The sequence below is a fragment of the Catharus ustulatus genome, chromosome 1 (genome assembly GCF_009819885.2).
Source record: "Catharus ustulatus isolate bCatUst1 chromosome 1, bCatUst1.pri.v2, whole genome shotgun sequence".
NCBI classification, from domain to species: domain Eukaryota; kingdom Metazoa; phylum Chordata; class Aves; order Passeriformes; family Turdidae; genus Catharus; species Catharus ustulatus.
Window position 1 is genome coordinate 42,083,347 of NC_046221.1, and position 15,452 is coordinate 42,098,798.

A 15,452-nucleotide genomic window follows, 5' to 3' on the forward strand; every position below is an offset into this window, starting at 1 on the left:
TATTTAGGTGCTTTCAAGATCGATGCCCCAGGATCACTGGCTGAATTACTGCCCAGACTCCATGCCAGTCTCCTGGCTGGATGGGTCAGGTTTCCTGTCTCATCTGTGTTTGTGTGGATGTGTGGGAGCCAGAAAACAGAGAGTTCTGGTTGACTTGAATTCAAGTGATTCAAAGCAGCACTTGGTCAGAGGTCAGATGTGGTGTTTGGCCTTGTGTCAGGATCAGGCTCAGAGCTCACCATCGCCAACTTATCTTCCTTCGTTTGTCATGGCTTCTTCTTTCTCCACCCCCTTCCAGAGGTTCCTGTCTCTGCAGAGCTCCAGCTCAGCAGCGTGCCAGTGTGCTCCAGTCCTCACTTCTAGCAAACCACACTTCTCCTGCTCTTGGGCACTTTTTTTTCATTTTATTGTGAGCCTGGATGGCCAGGTAGCTGCTGAGCTCTGGTTTGGCTGCATGTTGCCCTTTCAAACCCATTGGTGGTTGGGGGGCCGTGGGCGAGCAGGTTCTGGGGGCAGTGCCAGCAGGAAGGATGGAAACTCTGTGAGGATCCCAGGGTGTGCAGTCAGGGCAGGAAGGAGGGCAGAGCAGGCTGGGCTGGTGCAGATGAGTTCAGCAGCTGTGACAGCTCCCTTTCCCACAGTGTCAGCAGTGATGACTGCCAACGGAGTGCCTTCCATGCAGAAAAGTACCTTAGTGTGCTGGCTGTAAGCACCAACTGGGGGACCAAGCGGCTAGGACACCCTGAAACTTCTGTCCCCATGCACTTTGAGTAACTAATGCCACTTTCAGCAGAGACTGAAGAGCTGCCTCAATGCTCCAAAAAGGCAGCAAGGCTCTCATTCCTGTCACTGCACCAGCGGAGCTCCCCGGTGATGAAGTGTAAAGCCTACACATGCCAGAGGAAACTCACCTTTGCTCTGTGCCACCACCAGCCCTTCACAAGAATTACAGGAACCTCCAGTGGCAGGCAGTGCCTTAAATTATTTGGCATCACACCCAAGTACCCGATCCATCAGGGCAATTCAGTTTGATGCCTAAGAGCTCTACACACCTGCAATTACTTAAATCCCCAAAATTGCACCCATAGGTATTTGCAGGCACAAAAATGTTGGCATAAAATTAGAGGCCATTTCCTAAAACCTGTGCCGAGATTTTGATGATATACTATATGAGGGGTTGTTATTTTGAAGTGGATTTGTGGAAAGCAATTGAAAATCTCCAGGCATCCCATCTGTGTTTAAAGTAACAACAATAACAAAACTTTAAATTAGCATAGGAGATTTAAGACATTTCAGGAAAACATTGATTAAATCTGCCAATGAAATGAACGTGTTTGGCGAGTGACCTAATTAGTGTATACTTGGTTCTTTTTCACTGCACTGCTTACCACTAATTGCTGTTCTGCTGGTCTTCTCCTGACAAGTAAGAAAAAACAAGGATGAGGGATTTGTTGAGGAAATAGTGACATTCAGTTTAATTCATTTGAACCTGCTGCCAAGCTTAATTATGGAACTGAGAAACTGAGACCGGGAGGCCCCCAGCCATTTAGGTTATAGGAGATGTTTAGTGTCTGCCAGTGTATTTGGGTAGCACTTATTGCAGCTAGCTATAAACTTCACTTTGCTGATGCTTAGCTGTTTTCTTTCCCCCACAGGTAAAAAACAAAACAAAACAAAACAAAAAAACCCCAAAAAAACCCATACTGGTTTTATTTTTAAAATTTAATTATTTAGCCCTAATGGCATCAGGCCAATACAAAATTACAGGAATTGTCTTTCTAAAAGGAAAGGTTTAATAATTATTCCAAATAGTCTTGTCCTGGGGTTTTTTTGTGTGTGTGGTTGCATGTAGGAACTTGCAATATGTCATTCTACAAAAAAAACCACCTTGGGATCCTGGAGGACTTGTAGCACTAGAGTACCAAAATCACCCTCAGTGTAAATACACTTGATGTGAGGGGCTCGTGTTAGTGATAAGTTCAATTCCCATCCCTCAAAACAGCTTTCCTTATTTGTGTTTGGAGTTCTTAAAGGAAAATGTCAGGATGCTTCAGGAAAAAAGGGGAAATAGTTTTGGTTTTGGTTTCCTGTGGTGGTGATGGATTCTTGTGAGCACAGTCTGAAGGTCCTGGTTTAGAATCTGAGTTCATATTTCATTATGTTCTGCATAAAAACTGGGGGAAAAAATGTATAATCCATTGACAAGAATGTTTACAAGACAGTGAACACACAATAAAAAGGCAGAGGAAAGAAATTTAAAAAAAAAGCTGTGGAATTTGAGTCTAGCAGAGGGACAGTCTGGTGGGACTTGCACTTGTTTTTAAAGGAGGAAAAAGAAATGTAGATGTTTTCTTAGAGCAGCGTCTGATTGGCAGGCCCTGATCTGAATTTCATCCCAGGGGATGATTCCAAGCATTTTCCTACCTTTTCCCAGGAGGAGCCAGGGAACAGAGCAGGGATAGATGCTGGAGCAGCCAAACCCAGCCACAGTGCACCTGCCAGGGGCAGCCACAGCAGCACAGTTCTGCTGGTGGGGAGCACAACCCAGCCACAGCCTGGACAAGAAGGAGGGACTCTCAGCGCAGGGAGTTTGGGGCTTCATTTACACTTTGGAGAACACTGGAGAGGATGTTCCAAGAGCCAGTTTTAGCTTTTATGGGGGCTAGAACTTCATCTACCCAGACAAGCAAATAAAAAAACCAACAAAAAATCCCCAATGCAGAAAAACCCAAAGAGAAAAACCAATGTATTTAGTTAGTGCCCGAGACACAAAAATGAAGTGAGATTATAAACAAATGCAATATGTTAGTGTAGGTCACTAACATAGACTATAAACATCTACGTGGAAGAACAGAAACTGTACAAAAAGGCAGCGTGCCTGGTTTTCTGTTATATAGCATTGCAGGGTTCTTGTAAGGATACTTGAATGTTGAAACAGCCTGGGAACTTGGCTTCCCTTGCGGCAGATTGATGTTCTTTGGACGGGTTTTCAGCCATGGAGTGATTTTGTCCTGATGTTCTGTGTGTGGTGGAGAGATGTGTCAGGAGGGGGGAGGGCTACAAAAAGATACTTGGAATGGAAATGAGCTTGAGGGAAGGAAAAAGAACAGCTTTGCAGTGAGACTGGGAGTAGTAATACAAGAATGCATAATGGGCAGCTAATGATGTGGGGTTTTGTGTTTAAGACTCCACTGGATCTCTGATATGGTCATATCAGTGCCCACGGAAAAAATGCTTAGAAGATATTAATGGCTTTAGATATTATGGACTGATGTTACTCTCCAGTAATTTATTATGCTAGATATACCTGACATCTATGATACGACACTGGAATATTCTTACCCATTCTGGTTTTTATTTACAAGCTAAACTAACTTAGATGTGAATAATTACTGTGCTGTCTAGAAAGCCATACTAAAAATCATTTCCTTTCTATTCCTTCATACATGTACTCTAGACTGATGCTAAATATAAAAATCTAACTCCATTATCTGTTTTTAATGACAAGATTAGAATTACTTTTACACTTTTGCCTCCTAATGGTTGGGCATGGAAATGGTGAGAAATAAAAAACAATTTCGTTTTCTTAGAAGACCACCTCACTATCCTAAAAAGTAATTTTCTTAGTGTTTGATTTAAGCTATCTCATCACTTTCCAAGACATTTCAGATTTCCCATTTGACAGCTCTGGCTTCTTGTCTGGATCTCTCATATAGGAAAATGGAAGTTGCATCTAATTGTATCTCCTTCTTCCTCCCAGAAGTTGCTCTCTGAGAGGGCAAAGGCATTGGAGAAATCCAGGGAGGACTCTTGCTGTCTTGTAGCATGTTTTTTAGTTCAAATCAGCATCAGCTTTATTGCTGCTCTGCAGTGAGAAGAGAGCTTGGATAGCACTGCAAAGGAAAATGCGATATAGGACAAGCTGATTTAAAAATGGCTTGTAGTAAAAAGGAAAATCAAATGAGGGAATCAGAGAAAGTCAAACACTTTTCACATCCTCAGGTTGATCAAACTCTAGTGTTTATTAGATTTGTTATCACAGTGTCCCTCAATCTATCTGGGTCTGGATCACAGTGTTCCTCAATCTGTAGTAATGCCCTATCAAAAAAAACTCCACCAAACCTCCACCAAACAAACCAAAAAAGAAAACTGAACAAAGAAAAGAAAAGAAAGGTTCAGATCTTGACTGTGCCACAGAATAGTGCTTTTCATGTTCCTTAACTCAGCAGTTTCTATAAAATTATATATTTTCTATAAAATAATAGTTTCTATAAAAATAGAATTCTATGTTTATAGTTTCTATAAAATAATTTTGTCTGTTTATTTTTTCTTATTTCTTTAAATTTTCTTAAAACTTTGTGAATGACATTTAAGCCAAGAAACAAGAACATCCATTTACACAAAATTCTTTCATGATGGGACTAACCCCACATTGAGCAATGTATGCATACCAAAATAATAATAGAGACATTTGTAATTTGAGGGGCAAGCACATGCTCTTATACCTAGATTTGGTGCAGAGAGGATAGCAATGAAGTCTCCTAGGAGTAGGAAGAAAGGCTGGGAAAAGAAATACAAATGGATACAGCAGGAAATCATATCTGTGGTTGTCTGCTGTAGGATGTGGATTGACCTAGTAAATGGAGATGTCTGCAAAGAAGCTATAAATATGCTTGTGCTAATATTATTAAAGCTTTCAGGCGATTCAGTTTCATCCATATGGCTTTCCAGGGAGGTGCCAAAGATGTGGCCCTTGGCCACAGCTTGTCTGAGCAGCACATGCCTACCTGCACTGTGATTGCTTAATAAGATGTAGGGGTTTTCCCTGGATGGATTGTGAAATATATGCAGATGCCTAAATAGGTGCATGGTGAGATTTTTAGATCTTCCTAATTCAGTTGAAATCTTTATGAGCAAGACGTTTGAAGGCTGATGAGGATCAGAGAGAGCTCAGAGCTTTAAAAGTTGTGAAAAGTGGATTCTTTGCCCTCTTACCCCTCCTTCATGTCTTTAGGAAAGTAAAAATACTTTCAGAGCTGTTGCTCTCCAGTACTGGCTTAATAGCACTGGGCTTGCTTGAACATACCAATGTTGCTGGCTAAAGGAAGGAAAAACTGGAGAGGGAGGAAGAGAAGATAGGAAGTGACTGTCTGATTAATATACTAACTAATGCAAACACTGGGGGTAAGAAAGCCACTTAAAAGCAGATGATTATCCCTTGCCAATCCCTAAGATCTAACCTCTAAGATGTTGCTCAGATGATACCCCAAAGTAATTCCTGGCAGAGATCTGTCCGTTGTTCCAGCAGAGAGAGCAGTGAGATGAAAGGGATGTGGTTTAACCAAAGCTGAGACTTTGCTATCTCACCATCTCCTAGAGCTGTCTGGCAGTTGCCTGTAGAGCACACATTGGGATTTCTCCCTGAATTGGTCCCACCTGCTGAAAGGCTGCTCTCCCTGCCCCTGCACACATGGCCCCAGCCTGCTACAGAGACTCGTTACCCTCCTGTGCTGAAGCTTAATCCTTGTATAGGTTTAAAGGACAGGAGAAGGGGTTTTTTCTCATGAAACCAGCCATTGCAAGATGCAGTTTTGTATCTCAGGAAGGTCCATTATGTTTCCTCCTCTTATGGAAGAGATGGGGCAGGACTCCATGAGTGTGGTCTGCTCATGCCCTTCTGCTGCCAGGGACCTTTAATCTGTTAGGACAAAGACCTGCCTACACTCCCCCTTCTGCTGCATATCTTCTGGCACTTTGAAGCTTCAGGCCACTGCATTCCCTTAAACACCTCTAGGTTCAGGAGAAAAAATGTGACAAATAGAGGTGTGGTGGCAGTGGTGCTGGAAGATTATGAGACAGTGTGAGAGAATGGAAAGATTTCCCTTCTTTTTGAAAAGAACATCTTTATCTGTGCTCATACCCATGGATAATACTGAAAATCTGTATTTATATGTTACTTATTTATTGTCTGTATTTATTTTTCAGGTTATGGTTTTGTAGATTTTGACAGTCCTGCAGCAGCACAGAAAGCAGTAGCATCTCTCAAAGCAAATGGCGTGCAGGCACAGATGGCAAAGGTAAGAAGAACTATGTCATTGAAGGTTTATTTCAGCTGTTGGGTTAAATTTCCAAGGGTTTGTTTTGCTCCTGTTTTTCTTAAGGTTTTGGATTACTTATTCCAAAGATTCTTTCATCCTTTGGCTCCAGCGCCTTGTTCATCTCATGGTTTGTCTGTGTTCTTGAGAGGTACATCTCATATAATGGGCTCTGCTCTGACTCTCTCTCTGCCCCTCTGCCTGGAGAGGGTTGTAAGACAGAGCCCTGAAGTGGTAGAGCATTGGAAATGCCTTTTGCTAAGTACTGGGTGAAAGAGTTGCCTTTTCTTCACTTTGAATTTGTCTTCATTTGGTTCCTTTGCTTTGGAAAAGTTACTCTTTTCTGGCGTGGCTGGTGGGCTTCTGTGAAGAAGTGATTGACTGAGCATAAGGAGAATCTGGTTCATCTGCCTAGGCTTGGCTTCTCCTACTTTTTTTTTAAATATATATTTTGAGGAGATGCATGAAGGTGTAGAAGGTTGCTGAAAGAATAGCTACTAAAGGTTGTCTGGAGGTGACTGGCATCTGTTCACAGGGGCTGCAGGAGCTGTAGCAAGTGCAGTGAGCTCAGTCACTCTGGTCTTGGAATTGTCCTTCATCCCCAGGCAAAGGGGCTAATGGTGAGACAGAGGTTATAGCCATGACCATCCAGCTGTTGCCTTTCTGAAGGTAGATTGATGTGTCTTTGGGCGCTAGACTGTCAACCAGCAAAAATAGCTGTTGCCTTGTACTTTAAAAATGCCTTGCCTGAGAATCACAAAAAGCACTTAATATTGCCTGATTTAATCTCTGTAGATATGATGCTGTCCTAGAATGTAAAACAGTAAAAGCAAACAGGTAATTACAAAAAAAAAAAAAAAAAAAAGGTACTAATAAACAATCATTAGATTTGAAGATTTCCACTTCAAGGAATGTTGCTGGTTTAAGCCTTTGTTTTTCAATGATGTCTTAGTAAAAATATAGTTCTGATTTGGTTTATGGGTTTTTTTAAGTATTATTTTATAGAGAAAATTAGTTGCTGGTAAATGAGGTTCTTTTTGCCTTCTACTGAATTACACTTACTGTGCCTGAAAGAAACTGGATGTCATCGATGTATTTCTGTTTAACAGTGCTCTACAATGCAAGCTAGGCTGTTTTATTGGCCCTTAGTTTTTATTGACACATGGTGATAAAAAATATTTGCTACAAATGGGTAAAAGATGGCAAGCTGAAGAATGTGAACTTCTGCTAAGGACTGTACTATTTTATTTCTCAGATATACGGCATCTCCTTGCTAAAATATAGGCAATTTGATGCATTAGTCAAGCTGTAGAAAAGAAACCAAAGACAGGAGATACATTTTGTCCTAATGATTGATATCAAATAGCCATTTCTAGAAAGGAGTAAATCTATATAAGTGTGTAAAAAATCTAAATCCATATAAAACTGTACAGTTATAGATTTAAAATTGTAGATTTAAGAATAGGATTGAGAGATAAATCTATGCTTGGGGTTGTCAAGATTCAGAACAATGAAGAATTGTAATACTTATATTCGTGGAAACACCAGAAAAGATGGTGACTTGAAACACTGTGGTTTGGATTGTAGGGACTAAAATCCAAGCCTGATGTTTTCAGAGAGGGAAGGGCTGTACCAACCCTTGGTTGGTTTGTTTTCTGGGGAACTTGTTACAGGAATATTTTGCCCTGTGAGATTCTGAGGCGGCTGGTGTGTACACATTTGTTTGCATAAGACTGACTGTATTTTTATTATTTAACCATGGTGCCTGGAATCTCAGATAGATTCTTTTTAGTGTGTTTGATAGCTCAAGATAAATACACAACTGACTTTTCTTATCTCTGAAAAAATCTAAGTATTTAGAAAAATGGGGTTTCAAAGGAAATTGAGATTACTCCACACAAAGTACCTCGCATTGCTGAGAAGGCAGGAGCCTGGGAAAGAAAATCTATCTGGAGAAACATGTTAGTTCTTGCACGTGTTGGAAGCCAAGTTGCATAACAGGACTGAAAGACAGCATTACCTGCCAGTGTCTGAATTAACAGTGAGGGCTCAGAAGAGGTTTGAGGAAAGGGGCAGAACAGTAATTTAACCTGCATTTCTGGAGGTTTATCCAGAGCAGTTTTATTTCAAGACCTGCTTTAATTAGTGGTGAATGGTGGCTTTCAAATGAAATCAAAATAAAAATATTTAAGTTTGAAGAAATTCCCTAAAACTTTTGTGTGGCATGCTTTCATAGTATCAGTGTCCTCTGTCTTTTACTCTGCATTACAGAGCAGTGAAACTGCCCCGTGTAGAGGCCAGAAAGGAGACAGACCGTAACCTGTAACTCAGCAAATATAAAAAATCTAAGTCCAGCTGTGGATACTTTTGAGTAAAGGTGAAAGAGGCATTGGCGAACTTTTTCTATGTGCTGGCCTTCTTCAGCAGTGAGAGAAAGTATGCTGAAGTGTCGGTATTGTCTGTGATGTTTTCCTGGAGAGAACTCTTGCTCGGAAAGAGTGGTTCTTTCTCAGTTTTAACACAATATAATTTTTCTCATAGAAATCCAGGAATCTTCTTTGAAAAACAAAAAGCAGAACTGAGCCCCCGCCCATGTTGGCTAGCAGAAGTATCTTGTGGATACTTGAGTAAAATATACTCGTTTTATCGATGCTAAAATACAGCTGCCTGCCTCTTTTTTTTATAGCATTTGGACACTATTTTGGCTGATTTTGCTTCAGAGTGCTGCCTCTGGAAGAAGGTTAAACTCTGGTGAATTGATGCTCCAAGTCCCATCAGTGTTGGAAAACTTGTTCTGTTGAGGCTAATACACCCCATAAACCCACAAAGAGAAAAAAACCCAGCTGTTAAACATGTCTGAATTTCTCTTTTTGTTCTGGCTCAAAGCAGGCAGGTGAGGATTTAGCTGAGGGAGAGGAACAGCAGTAGTGTGCCTGGTGGTGGCAGCTGAGGAGATAAGGTTTCATGTGGCCCACTTGGTGGGACAGGGAGCCACATAGCTTCCCATCCACAGGAGAGCTGTGTGAGGCTCTTGCTCTCACACTTTGTCATCTGGCTTCCTTAGCATTTCTCTCTCAGAGGTACATGAACCAGGAGTTCTGACCACTGCTGCTGTCCTGTGTTCATCTAAGTCGTCCATCTTTTTTGAAAGTGCCTATTAAGCATTTCATTTATTGAGAAGAATTAATGCAATGGAGCTGCTGAGGGATATTTTCCTACCTGGCCTGGCTTATTTTGCTGTGTGCTTCCTGCATGCCTTTGTACATACAGATTCGTTTGTGTATGTGTAGTGCCTGCTTGTTCAGGCTTGTAGAGTCCAGGTGTTTTTTTGGGTTTCTCTTCCTACTAAAAGTAGCATGACTGATATGCCTCTGGATAATCTCAGAGGAATTATTATTTGGTTGTCTCTTTATGCTAGGGACTACAGACACATAACAGGAAAAACATTGCTTATGTGCATGATTTATATATCAGTTTAGTCTTTTTCAGATGCTCCTTTCTTGCATTTCCTAGAAAAAATATTATAGACAGAATATGGAAAATTAATAAGGAGAATCTTAGCAATATGGGGGTTGGCTCAGACGAGTAGGTAAGGAAGTCTAGTACACATGAAAAATGTATCAGTGTTCTAATAAAATCTGGAGCCACATCTATTCTTGGGATTTGCAATAGTCCTTCATCCAGAATTACACATTCATGAGGATACTTCCTAATCTACTTTATATATAAGTTTTAATGATGCCAAGGAGTATAAATCACCTGAAAAATCAATAGAAGTCTGCTGTCTAAATAAATTTGAGCATCTGAGCTTGTGTCAGCCTGCAGATGAACTGCGCAATCAGTTTATCCCTTCAAAGACATTTGGGGTCCTCTCTACCATTTTTAATTTCCAGTTCTAGTCTTCTGTAAGATTGCATAATGTGGAAGTTCAGACAAAGGTAGGTTCTTGCAGAGTATTTAATAACTTCTTTAATACCTAGTAGCCCATCAAGAATGTTGAAACAAATGCATTCACAAAGGAAGTGTTTTCAGTCCTGCTTTTATAAGGATTAAAAATGTTTTTGATGTTGTGTATCTTCTCTGGGTTTTCCTTTTGCACATATAATGCATTTAGACATCCTCAAGACCTGCGTGAAAAATGCGGATATTGAAAGAATATTTAATTAGTGCTGGCAGTTGTCTAAGTCCAAGGAATCATTTCTTGACTACTCTGCTGCAGTAATTGCTATCCAGAGAGTACACTGCAGGAGCTGGTTCTGAAGAAAGGGCTGTGCCAGTAGGCTCTGATGTGTTTTCCTCCACAAGGGAATTGCAGAAAGTGATTTTGCTTCTTGTGTGATATTTTTCTCATCTTTCTATCATGTAGAAGCTTAAATACAGGGAGTAATCACCATCTAGGTGAAAGATAAAAGGGAGCTGCTTTCCCACTGAACAGAGCCAAGCACAGGAACTTCTAAAGAGGAACAGAGAGCTGGTTGCTGTATAGTTAAATAGACAGATTTTCTCCAAGGACCAAGGAAAAGAAATCCCACTGAAAAATCTTATTTATTTTCCAGACTTTTGCGTAGGTTTTAAGCATTGCTCTGGCATGAATCAGCTGACCAAATAAGTTTGTTCTGTCTGCTTATTTTTCAGCTTCATATTATCTTCTTTTTTAAATTACTTCCCTTTTTTTCTCTGTCTGACACCACTACTCTAAAGGGCTGATCCTTAAAATGGAGAAACTCTGGAGAAAACCTTTCTTTCCAATATTTTTCTAACCTAGACTCTTAATGAAACGTTTGTTTTTTGCAGTTTAAAAATTCATGAAAATAATAAGAATGCTGTCCCTACAAAATATGAAATATGGCCTATACACATGATACACTGATTTTCCTAACTCATGATTGAAATGTCTGCATATTTTAGCTAGCAGAACCTCAAGATACTGGTTGGTTGGGTTTTTTGAAAATATTTTTGGTTAACACCCCTACTGACTGAGCTAACCTTCCTTTTGAAACCAAAGTGGGATTGTAGGAGTCTTGGAGCTCAATACTGAAATTTCACGCTTTGTTTTACTCCTGTGCTTTAGTTACCAGATACCCCATCTCCAGCAAACTACGAAGTCTAATATTTGTATCCATGATTTATAAAGCACTGTTTTTGTTTGCTGCTGGAGCAGGAGCTGGTGGAAACCTCACCATGCTCAGCAGTGAAAAGGAGAAGCTGAGAACATGGCTGTGCTGGCCACCTTCCACATCATTTCTGAATGAATTGCACAGCCAGGCGTAGGCTGCTGCTGCTGCTGCAACAGTTGTCAGAGACGTTTGGCACAACTCTTGGATGCGTATGCAGCACTCTCCAGTGAGCTCTCCTCTTATCTTCCTAAAGTGTGCACCCTCTCTCCCTGTGCTTTTGCACAGCACATACTGGCTGACCAATACTGACCTGAATTGATAACAGTCCTGGGTTCAATGAAAATGAAAAGTTATAGCTGGAAAGAAATGAGAAGTAGTTCAGTTTAGATTTGGAAATTACACATGCAGGTGTCTCTGTCCTTTGATTTCTTTTGCCAAGTTAACCACACCAAAGGTGTCCTGCAGAAGCACTGACTGGAAGTTCCAAGTTTCATGTACTGCTACTTACCAAAGTCATCCTGTCCTCATCCTCTCTTGCCTGCTTACCTCTGTTTTTCATGAAGTATCTTTTACTCTTGGAATGGGGAATCATAGTTTCCCAGATGGAACTGGCCTTTAAGTGCAGGTTTTGTAAATATAGGATATTTTTCCATTTCTTAAAGGGTAATAATTTAATTTAATTTAGCAAGATGCTAAATTATTTGCTTGTATTAGGTTTTATCTCAAAATTTCTTAGGAAAATATGCCTTTCAAAATCTGGGTTTTTTTCCATTTTTTTTCTTTTTTTTTTTTTTTTTCTTTCTTGTTTCCCAGATGAAACACTGTCTAAATTATCACAGAAATGCTAGCAAAGGGCTAACTTTAAATTTCAGAAAATCTGCAGTAGCAGACACTGGTGTCCTATGAGTGTGTTAGACAATCAAGACTAAAGCAATGAGAAGCTTTTCACAAGCAATGATAGATTGGGGTAATAGCAAAAATACATGACCTTAATGGAGGGACTTCCTAGTCTTATTCTGCCTTCAAAATTTCATGCTTCTGTACATGACAACTGTATGGTAGCCAATGTGAAATGATTTTAGGATCCTTTTCCTGCTGTTAGATGTGCATTCACAAGCCAATATAGAATGCATTAGTTTGAACCATTCTTGAAAGAACATCAAGTTATCCTCAGGTTCTAAAATCCAGCAGTCCTTTAACACTTGTGTTGCTCCTAGAAGCATATAGATCAGCATGAAGGAGAGTATGCACATTGACAGCATTTGAACCACACCTGCTAAATTTATAAACAAAATTTTCTTTGGGGGTTTTCAGAAGTGCTTAACTTGACATAATTCTACTCTCTGAAAGTGCATGGAACTTTACTGGTGGATAATTGAGAGGAATTAGGTCAATACTATGTTCCTTTGTTCCCAAAACTTGTAGCTCAGCATCTTTGTTAACCGCTAAGTTAGCTTAGAAAAATGTTACAGCACATACAATCATGTTTATTCTCTAGCTGTCACCTCAGCTAGACCTGGCCATGGTATTTTTCTTCCCTTTTCAAGTGCTGCTTTAGTTTCTAGATTTACTTGATATTTTTTTCATGCTGTAACTTCATCTAACATTAAAACATTCCTCTGCCTTTGAAAATTAAAATACAAACAATCAGTAAATATATCCACCTCTATGCTATTAATGCCTTGCACCACAGAACAGATGCTGAAAGTGAAAATTGTAGCCAACTTCTAGGCTGAAGAATAGTGGAAATACTGGGTTCTTTTCGGGTTATGAACTTCAGCCAAACAAGAGTTGGCCTTTTTTCATAAATACACATTGTTCTTGACTTTCCTCTGACTTGGAACACATTTGAATTGGTAATAATACAGCTGAAATCCACAGAGCTTTGGCAATCTAAGCTGGGGAGAAGAATGGGGCTCCCTATCTTTAGCACTCACATAGCTATACATCTTGGAAGCTCTTATACACTCTTTGCAAACCCTTTATGTTTGCAGAACAGGAAATCTGAGTCCTGCAAATGAGTTAAACACTGGAGTCAGATTAATTCTTTTTTGCCTCCACACTCAGGAAACTCCAAACGCCCCACGGAGGAGTTATCCAACCACAACTATGCAGCTTGGGAATCTGCAGCTCAGACTGAGCAAAACTATGTTCTAAATTCAGTAAGCACAGCTTTACTCACCAGGAAAAACCCAGCACACTCTGAAATGATCAAAAAACTGTGGTTTTAGAAAATATTACTGTGGTAGAAAATGGACATAGCCCTCTTTCAGTGACGTATCATTTAATTATGTTCTTCTGTAGATCAACCTGAGGACCATGCTTTTGTAAGGTGAGAAACAAAAATTCATTGTATCTAGCATGATGATTCGTGTGACCACCAGCAGAAGGATATGTGCATGCTTTTTGGGGCACCACTTAGTCTGGACTGAGGCACAGCTACAAAAAAGCAATGCCATTTGTGTGAAAACCAGGCCACTTTCAGATTGTTTGGTTTGATTTGTAAAGCAGGTGTGCAAACTTCAGTGGCATTTCTTCTGAGTTGATGTAAGTGCCTGTATAACAGCTCATCAGCCTGGAAATACACACTCTGCCAGTAAACACAAATCTACCAGTAATATGCATAGATATTCCCTGTGCACCTCTGCATCCCCTCTCAATATCTAAATGTTACTGTATTAGTGAATACTCTGTTATTTCTTTATTAATGACTCTCTCCCATTCAACTGACATGTCTGAGTGGTTTGGCTGTAATCTAAATAAATTTAGGTTTAGATGCAGTTGTGTTCACTGATAAATGATAATTTTTGTCACTATAATAGGAACCTCTGTTTTTTTCTATGTATAAAAATATGAAACTAGGCTGTGGTCCTGCTACATACAACATACTGAGTCATAGTGGCAGCTCACTGAATCTTTTAGTCCTTTCCTTTTACATATTTGTGCTCAGAAAGGGAGAAAACGATGGCATTAACAGTTGACTTCTATTTGTAGTCATGATAAATTAGCTTTGATGTGATCAAAATAAATGTAAGAATGTAAAACTGGCCATATCGGACTAAAATAAGTTCCTTCTGATATCAGATTCTCTTTCTGATAATGCACTATAGCACGTGCCAAGGAGGAGTACAAGAACCAGACAAGTATCTGAGGATACTTCCCCAAATTGCAGCCTCTAGCAATTTGCAATTTGGCATTTCTTCAGCTTGTATTGAATAGTCATTTGTAGAACTGTCTCCCCATCCCCAAATAAACAATTTGTGCTGCCTGTTTTGCATTTAAAATTTTGGCAGCACAACATCCAGCCATAAGAAATTCTCCAGTTCAACTTCATGTTCTTCAAAAATCTATCTCCTTTGCTTGCTCTAGACTTGCAATGTTGATTTCATTGATTGCTTGCTAATTCTTGTATCAGAAGAGACAGAAAGCTCTTGTTCCCTAGGAATCCTTTTCATGGCACTTACGATTTTATAAAATGCTATCATAACTTACTTTAATCCCTGTTCTGTTTCTAGTTTTAAGAAAGATGTGCCAGCATATGTGTGCGTCAGTAAGGATGTGGTTCTTAGAAGCAAGGAGCAGTTGCTAAGTAATGAACGTGAAGCATGTTAAAGTGGCTTTGTAATATGAGAGCAGAGCTGACAGGAAGCTTAGAGGGTCATTTTACAGCAATATGCTGGACATGAGGCGAGTATTGCTAATGCTGTGTAGTGGTGCAGCCTGGGAAATGGGAAAATGGACACGTAGAGAAAAGGTGAATTTGGCTGGTATCGGGTACTTTGTAAGGCAGTCCTCATTTTGCACAAGGATAAATGCACATACTTGATTAAACCTAGGAAGATCAATTTTTAAAATAAGAACTCTCAGCTTTAGAAAAATGTACCACAGAAATAATTGAAGTGTTAAAAAAAAAGGTAACAGGGATATTTCTTTAAAGCAGCAAGTGAAGACAAGTACAACCCCAAGTATGAGGACCTGTGTTCAACGTGTCAAAAGGAAATATACTCAACTCCCCCATCTGTATATAAATAAGGCATTATAAATGTCTGCCTTAAAGTCTAGGATTGTTGGTCACAGCTTTCCTTAATTATCAAATTAGATCCTTAATAAGATCAAATTAGTGTTTGTCATATTGATGAGCAATACCTGAAACTGATGTCACCAGTGAATCAATACCTGGCCAATTCTCTCAGTGGGCTTGAGGACTTTATCTTTGCCAGATAAGCAAAGCACCCCTGTG

The 15,452-nt window shown here is 39.9% G+C and overlaps 1 protein-coding gene across 10 annotated transcripts in view; it reads left to right on the forward strand.

Moving 5' to 3' along the window:
• Nucleotides 1-15,452, forward strand: part of RBMS3 (RNA binding motif single stranded interacting protein 3) — a 721,470-nt gene that overhangs the window by 450,566 nt on the left and 255,452 nt on the right. For all 10 annotated transcript variants that reach the window (XM_033057439.2, XM_033057463.2, XM_033057428.2 and 7 more), the window contains one exon: nucleotides 5,986-6,077. In XM_033057439.2, coding sequence (XP_032913330.1) covers nucleotides 5,986-6,077 — 92 coding nt within the window. The remainder of the gene's footprint in view (nucleotides 1-5,985; nucleotides 6,078-15,452) is intronic.